The sequence below is a fragment of the Antrostomus carolinensis genome, unplaced genomic scaffold (assembly GCF_000700745.2).
Source record: "Antrostomus carolinensis isolate BGI_N321 unplaced genomic scaffold, ASM70074v2 scaffold10889, whole genome shotgun sequence".
In the NCBI taxonomy this organism is placed as follows: Eukaryota; Metazoa; Chordata; class Aves; order Caprimulgiformes; family Caprimulgidae; genus Antrostomus; species Antrostomus carolinensis.
In genome coordinates this window covers 14,364-22,638 of record NW_010337942.1, presented here as the reverse complement: position 1 = coordinate 22,638, position 8,275 = coordinate 14,364, and the positions used below count along the sequence as shown (strand labels likewise).

Genomic DNA, 8,275 nt, shown 5'->3' with positions numbered 1-8,275 from the left:
GAGCCTGAATGGTGAATGTGGCAGTACTATGAATTTAGTAGCTGAGGTGCTTTTCCCAGTTTGTGCCAACTTAGATGTTGACACAATGTTCATGTCAGTGAACTCTGCAGTTTTGAGGTTTGCTCCTTTCTGTAATTCCTGCAGTCTCTGGGGTTGAATCAGTGTCTTGGGGAGGTTGGTGAGTGCTGGGAGATGGCTTTACACCGCCTTGTGGAAGGGGTGGGAGTGTTGCAGCCTACTGTAGATGATGTTGAATCAGGTCTCTGATCCCAATGAGGATAAAGCTTGACTAAACGCTGATACAGTATTTCACTGGAACTGTGCTTATGCTTCAGCTTTCTGCTGGACCCTATCTAATAGCAGCTCTTCCTTTGCAGGCTTCCAGTTCCAATTATGAGGTAAGTACTTGTTTTAACTTTGCAAATATTAAAAAAATATGCCTAGAAGTGAAGTATTTTAACAGCATGTAAGCTGGGGGGAGGTGTGGTGCATCTTGGCCAAAAACAGGAAGGTGCTTAAGGGGAGAACTGCTGGGTAAAGCCCAGCCTTGACAGGCTGGTTTGTGCTGAAGTGTTCCCTGTGTGCCTGTGAGCTGCTGAAATGGCTCTGGTGGCACTATTTGTGTACTGCCCTCTGCACAGCAACCTTAGCCTAAAGCAGATTGCTGTCTGATAGTGTGAACTGCCTGTGTGATGAGATGTGACTACCTTGACTTCAATCATGGAGGTCTGCAATTAGCTCTATCTGACTTCAGGCACCTGATGGGATTTCATCCTCATGTGCTTGCTTCTGCACTGTCCTGATACTCTGCTTTGTTCCAGGGCTGGTGTGTGTGGTGGAGCTGTGAAGTGGTGCAGTGCAGTTGGTGGTGCTACCAGCAGAAGTAAGTTGTCAGCAGATGCCTGTGACTGGTCAGAACTGTGTGATGGGGAAGCTCATTACTAGCTGCTGGCCTCTAATTGCAGTGTAGCTGCAGTATGAAGCAGAAGGTTCCTTGAAGATTTTCTTACCCCTCTACCAGTAGATCACAGGTTAGCAGCAGCCTGTGGGCTTTACTTACCAAAGACTGAATCTCATACTTTGTGGCCAAAGACAGTGATAAGATTTGATGATTTTAAAAGTAATGAACAAAGGAGTTTCTAGAAGTCTTAATGAGGCTCTAGAGTAGCATCAGCATTGGACTGACATTTCATTTTTTGTGTGTATCCTAGATTTGAGAATGGGAAAACTGCTGGATACTTTGTGACAGATGCTTCTTACTAGGTAACCTGCCTGCTTCTCAGTTGCTGTATGATTTTTTTACTACTTGAAAATATTAACTGCTTTCTGTAATTGAAAAGAAACAGTATGGACCAGTTGAAATACGTAATTGTTACGGATTACTAGAGTTTCTAGTTGATAAGAAAGAATGTGTGATAACCTGGCAGTGCAAAGCCAGTACAATTTATTGCTATTTTAACTTTTTGCTGCTCAAATTAGTGGGCTTTTGCAGGGAGTAGCACTGATCTTCAGTAGTTGAAGTAATGTGGTAAATTACTTGCCTTAATGGTTAGAGTTTTTACATGAAGTGAATGCAGATGTGCTTGGGGGTAAGGTCTGAAATGCTGAGGTCAGGTCCTTCTCTGAGGAGAAACAAAAGTGGCAAAACGTGAAGCTTCTCTAAGCATGTACTGTTTGTGATGATTAATTCTAAGCAATGGGAATCTCTCTGAAAGAGACTGAGGAGGACTCTTGCACTGAAACAGTACCTGCATTCAAACTAACTCTTGAAGCACTGCCAAGAAGAGAGTGGTAATGAAATTTTGTTCATTACAGAGTGAAGCTCATGGGGAGTTTGTGTGAGAAATGGGACTAATTTATGTCTGAGGTAAGTGTAGAGTACATGGGGTTTGATAATTACTGGATATTGTATTAATTTTGAATGCCTAGATAGTAATGCCTAAAATTAGTCCTATAATAGATCTGATTTGTCTTCTGTTTGACTCCCTACTCAGCTACTGTGGGAATAAACATGATGTGCTTGAAGCAAGAATGCACTGCTGTGTAGTTCTGAATTTGACTTGAAAAGGAAGGGTTCCTTCTGAGCAGATGCCCTGACAATTCCTGAACCCTAGTCAGTGGTAAACTTGAAGAGTTCTTGTTTCATGAACAGAAGACATGGCCTCAATGACTCTTAAAAACTGGGGGTTTATTTCTTAGTGTCTTCAGACAGTGGAAATAGTAAAGGAGCTGAATCCGTGGAGACCACTTCAACCAGTACAGTGTTGATCATGCAGTACAGTAGAATGCACATCAGCAAACAACTCCAGTCATAACTCATACCTGATGTATCTTGCTATTCTTTTTTTGACACTATAGCACTGCATTCTTGAATTAAAAAGAAAAACAAAACCAAAACACCAACCCTATATGCTGTGGTTGTCACTAGTCAGTGATTTTTGCTAATCTTGGTTATGTTGCCTGTACACAAATTCAGGATCGAGTTCTAGCTGATTGCTATACAAAATAGTTTCCTAACACAGACTGGTTCTCACTTTTAAAGATCTGTTTTCAGGATTATTTCTGTGGGATTTGTAATTCAGGTATCAAAACTCATTGAATACAGCTTTTTGTTGGCAAGAAACAGTATCACAAAGCAAGTAGCAGGTTTGTACTTTTCCCTGATTATTCCAATGTTAGTAATTCTGTATTTCCAGCCCAGTTAGGATTTGTAAGCTTTGTATGTGCTGTTTGGGTGCTGCCAATTGAAGTTGTTTTCAGTTCCCTGCTGAAGTACAAGCTCCTTGTAGGTAAAATTGGTTTGATGAATAGAATTTCATAGATAATTAAACTTGCATGTAGTGATGGCTGTTATTCTGAAACAACTTTCTCTCTTCCTCAGGAAAGGACTGCACTGTCTGCAACCTTATTGGGTAAGATCACACAGCAGATGAATTCTGCTTAAAAACACTGCTGGGATATATTTGTAGCCACTGATGAAATTTGATTCTGCCAAATGAATTACTGTGATATTACCATTTCCGTTCCACTTTTCTCTGAGGTTACAAAGCTGCTGTGGAGCTTTTAGCATTTGTGCCACTGCGTATGTTAATTGTGTTTTCTTCCTTTAGGTGAGGAGGCAGTCTTGAAACTACTGTGTGAAGAACTGAGAAGGTGAGTGTAGCTGTAGCAATAATGAAATTCATTTGTTGGAACAAATGATGATAACCTTAGCTTGAACTCTCTCTCTGAACAGAGATGAAAATCTAAGGTCTGAGTTGTTCCCAGCAAACTGCTTGTGCTGGTTTGGTGCCTTATAATGGTTCTTATGTCTGTCTTCATAGGTGGAAGATGGCAGAATAATGAGTTACAGTTGCATGAACAGCATTAAAAAAGCCAAGGCTTTTTTTACCACACTGGTAATGTTTGCCTGATGCTGATTGGGACCAATAAAAATTTGTAAACTCGACTGGTTGTTGTGAACTGCTTTCTGATTTGAACAGCTTGTGTAAAATGGCTGTAGGCTACTTCATAAAAGTTTCAAATGCTTGATTTAGAGCAGGGACTAAACTAGTTTTAAAATGCTAGTCCTGCAAGTGTCTTAATTTAGGTGTCAGATATTGCTAATGTGCAGACTGAAGTTGACCTGTCCCAATACAAAGATTGGGACAAAACTAAATAATCGAGTAGTAATTAGTGCATTGTAGGTAAAAACTAACAACTACTACTTGTGTAGTATTACATGTTCAGGCCTGCAGGTGATGCACACAGAGTGAGCACACAGCCTGGACCCTGGTAACCCTTTTCCACTGGACCTGTAGTCTGGTCACTGGCATTAGTCTGGAGCAAGACAGTGTCCAGCCTTCATGAGGGGAGAAAAATAGTTGAGTGGAAAGATGGGAGATTTTTTGATAATACTATTTTAATAAAAAAGTTAACTGCTTATAAGGCACTAGGGCCTGCTAAGGTATTGCTGCTTCCCAAAACTCATTAATGGTAGGTTTCTTCCCTGAAAAATACATTTAATTTCCTTCATCTTTCTGTTGTCTCAGGAGTGATACCAGTATGGGAAAGGTCAGCTCTATGAAGAACTCATTCTCCATAACACTTGAGCTATTGCTGTAGCACTTCTAATAAGAAGTAAAACTAGACATCCAAACTGTTCTGCAGGAATACTTTCAGGTTATAAATGTTCCCTAGAACCTTGCAATACTAGGAACAGGTTTGTCATATCTCCCTCCCACTCCAGCTGGCACAATCTACTTGAATTTAAATGACATCTTCTAGAAAGAGCTGAAATCTTTTTACCCAGGATAGTATTTCATCCTAGAGAAAGTGACTTAGACATGATCCTGTGTCCATGTGCCAGTTAGATATCTTCTGCACTAAAGCAAAAGCCATTAATAAGGCCTGTTTTCATCCATAGCTGATTAGTAGCCTCTTAGTATTTCCCCCCTGAATATTACTTCTTAAAATACCAGACTTCATTGTGCCTGTTGAAGAGCTTGAAGGGACTGTCGTAGCCTGCAGTATAGAAGAAGTCTTGATGGAATGGTTGGCCTCTGTTTCTTAAGATTCTGGCCAAGACTTCAGCTTCCTCAGCATATTTCTCTGGGGAGGCAAATCCACTAAAGGACCTGGTGGAAGTGAAAAGGTGGAGGTTTTTTTTTTTTTAAGAGTTCAAGCTCCTGCTTTTTTTATTTTTCACAGAAGGAAAATTTAGGCTTGCAAAGCATGCAGTGTTGTAGCACTTCTGATGCAATTTGTAGTTAGTAGGTAAACTATACAGAACTAGCTGTTTGGGAATGTAAGACTACATCTACCACTTTAAAAAATAAAAAGAAAATATTTAAATTGTTTACTGATGTAGATTGGGGTACTTTTCCCAGTAATGAAGAACTGTCATGCAGGTTTTGTGGGAGTTCAGGGGGATGGAAGAGTGATTTAAACGTTCTGTAGCACAGGAGGATTCTGTAGGCTGCATTTCTACAACACTCCCTCAATGCAATGCTCAAGAGTGGTGGGAAAAAATCAGTGTTTCAAAGCTTGGTCATTTCTCTTTGTTCTTAGACACCCAGGCATAAGAAGGTTTGATGGAACTTGAGCCTTTAGATATCAAGGCTCTGATCAGTTAAAAATCAATTAAATACAGAGTTAAAAATCAGCTATAAGAAAGAGTAGCCCAGACTGTTAATAGGTAAGTAGCTGCCTTCAGCTGTGCTGCTGCTGCTTACCGGACAAAGATTGATGCTGCCTTCCGCTCCTCAATAAACACATCTGAGTCCGTGGGCTGTGGTGGGGAGTCCTGATGTTCAAATGGTACAAAAAAAGAGATCTTGAAGTCTGTGCAGCCAGGTTTTATCAGGCATGTCTCTGGCACAGTCATATCGATCTTTATTTCTAGAGGAGAGGGGAAAAAAGTTGTTTAAAGCTCCAAGCAGGGATGTGCTGCAGGCATCCTAAAAGCAGATATTAAAGGAGCCTCATGGAGTCACCAGGGTGTTAGACCAGGACAGGGAGCCTGCTGTGTCCCACAGCTCATCTGCTGTTTTATAATCAGCTTCATCTCCCATTTATGCCTCTTGCAGTTCACAGCCAGCACATTGTACCTTTCTCATTCTTCCCTTGGATGTAGTGGAAGAGTTTCCAGAAGCCCTGGCGCATCGCCTCCTTCTGGGTTTCTCCCCTAATGACCATGCTGACCTACTTCACTGTTTCGTACTGATGCACTTCATAATCCTTTGCCTGAAAGGTAGTGAAGTCACAGTAACAGTGAGATGAATACTACAGATGGCATAAATTAATAGCTACTCTTTCCAATCAGCATGAAAGCATTGTTGCAAACGGATAGCACCGGGCAGCCTCACCCCCACCATCAAATGATTTGATGCTTCCCTTGTGAAACCATGATGCTCTGCCTTAGGCTGAGCTCCTCAGAGCTTTTAAGTAAGTGTTCCTGCAATTTGGTGTTAACATTGTCTACAGTACCACCTCCCAGCTCCTCTGTGCCCATCAGACTGAGAATCCCACATCCATCTTAGCTCTGCTGAGAGCTCTGTTCCCCTGGCCTTGAGCAGTTACCGTTGTCTCTGCTGAGCTCCACCGAGGGGACTGCAGATCCAGGGACAGAAATGTTTGCTTGAAGGATTTGATCATCTTGCTAGAGCTGAAAGGCAGACATGGTTCATTAGCCTCTCTCCAATCAATGCAGTGTATGTGGGGCAGAAGAAAGCACTTGGGATTTTCTGTCTGATGTCAAAGCTTTTCCTCAGCCTCTGGTCTCCAACCTTGCAGTAACACTTGCTATGCTGAGAAGTGACTGGAAAAGTTCAGACTGATGGTTTCTAAAAGGCAGTTGTCCCTGAAATTGTGAAAGGCTTGGATTCCACTGCTTATCCCCAGTGGCTGAACAAGGACTGGAATACCTTTTAGCCCTGAAGAAACCAACAGAGAACCAGGACCCAGAAGCTACCTCTATGCTGATGTGGGAATGTTATGCTGCCTTTGCTGCTCCTTGAAGTGAAGGCATTTCCTGGCTGTGATTCTGCAAGTGGCAGTTTTGTGGAAATGTGTAAGTAAAAGGGACTTGAGAAGTTCACCCACTTTGCTCCTGGATGAAAAGCTATTGGTGATGATGGGTACTCTGTATTGACTTTATTGGGCCTCTCATAATAGCTGATCCCTTTCTTAAGGCCTTTAGCCCCAGAGTCCTGTGGACAGATGAGATTTTCTGTATTTATGAATACATAGCTACTTTCCTAGGTAACCTTCACAGGAAAGGAAAACCTGAAAACATTAAAACACTCAACTTCCTCACTGTCCCAAAATAAAGCAAGTGAAAATAATCAAATCTGGCTAAAAGTCAAGGTTTTAGGAGGCTGCTTTTATGGTTTTTGTCTATACCAGGCAGATCATGGTGCATAACCTACACCTGAGAGAGTCTCTGCTTTCTGTTACATGACGATGTCCTTTGTGCTTCGTGTTGCAAAGACGACATGTAATTAATGCAGCAGTTACCTCGATTCTTAGATCATAGTGTGTTGTCTTAGAATGTAATTTAATTGCATGTTTCTTGGGTAACAGAACAAACAGGTTATTTTTCATTTCTGCACCTCCTCAACTGTATAGCTCCCACAGAACAAGCCTTTTTTTCATGGGCTTTTAGTATAAAAGGTGCCCTGATGGAATTCACAGCATCTCCCACCTCCAGTGGTGAAGCCTTTAAGGTATGCTATCTATAACATGACATTTGTGGTGGCTGGTTTTGTACCATGGCTACTTTTGTACAATCAAGAGCTGCTTTGTGCTACCTGCCTACCTTCTTAATCTGCTTCCATTTTCTCATGACATGTAGACTACTGTTGAATACTGTCAATCCCCTTTTATACCCTGATTTAGAGGTGGCTACAAGGAGTTTTCTCTTTGGTATCTATGAGGTTGAAAAGCTTTTATGAAAAAACACTCCAAAAAACCTGCTGGCACTGGTTTCACTTAACAGTCCTTAAAGTAAGTAGTGCACAGAGCACTCACGTGTTCCTCTTTCTGTAGCAGCTCCTCCAGTTGTCACCCTGGAGTGAGGTCATTCAGAGAACCATGTAGCAGGAGGCTGGTGCCAGCGGTTACAGGGAGGCACTGTCCCCTGCCTGGAGATACATCATCTTGGGCAGCCTTTACCAGAATCAATGGTTACCAGGGGCTGCTGCACACTCCCAGGCTGGACAGTTGTACTTTTTGTCACTAGTATTTCCAAATCACCAAAGCTTAATGATAAACCAGGAATCCAGTCGTTTTATTAGATGTAAATACGAGCATTTGTATTGAAACTTCCTATAGTAATTTATTTTATCCATGTCAAAGGCAAGGATTCTGCTGTTTTGCCGTCACTTCACTTGCTAAAACTTGATAGAAAACCCATTTTCTCCTCTTCACGTGCTCCCTGTGTATGTTAGAAAGCAGAGAAGTAAATGTTCCTCCATTTCGATGTGTGCTGTTGTGGCTGCTGTACGAGCTGGCTTGTGTCTACTTGCCAATCCCAACCTCTCCCTCAGACACTTTTCCTTAACGGCTGGTTAGATCTCTCACAGCTCTGTCTTTTGTAGCTTTGTGGCCAGTGCTGTTGGTGACTGCCTGTAAGAAATCTGAATTACCTAAAACAATGCTTTTTTTGAGGGGGAAAAAACAAACTGAGATGAATCCCTCCAAATATTTACAGTTTAATGAATTTTTAAATGGGAAAGCTTAGCTTTGAGACTTCCATCTGTTCATATAAATGTGACTGTAAGGTGTCTTAGGCTTT

General features: G+C 41.6%; 1 protein-coding gene and 2 non-coding genes across 3 annotated transcripts; 2 read left to right on the top strand and 1 right to left on the bottom strand.

Moving 5' to 3' along the window:
• The first annotated feature begins 1,668 nt into the window (after positions 1–1,668).
• Positions 1,669–1,747, top strand: LOC114818911 (small nucleolar RNA SNORD79). Its single transcript, XR_003766313.1, has one exon. It is a non-coding gene; the product is annotated as a small nucleolar RNA SNORD79 (small nucleolar RNA).
• A 1,220-nt stretch (positions 1,748–2,967) lies between these two features.
• LOC114818912 (small nucleolar RNA SNORD47) lies at positions 2,968–3,043 on the top strand. Its single transcript, XR_003766314.1, has one exon. It is a non-coding gene; the product is annotated as a small nucleolar RNA SNORD47 (small nucleolar RNA).
• A 1,398-nt stretch (positions 3,044–4,441) lies between these two features.
• On the bottom strand, positions 4,442–6,135 carry HEBP2 (heme binding protein 2). Its single transcript, XM_010175349.1, is given in 4 exon segments — positions 4,442–4,616; positions 5,214–5,379; positions 5,589–5,724; positions 6,061–6,135. Coding segments are annotated over 4 exon segments (552 nt in total).
• Positions 6,136–8,275: the final 2,140 nt, after the last annotated feature.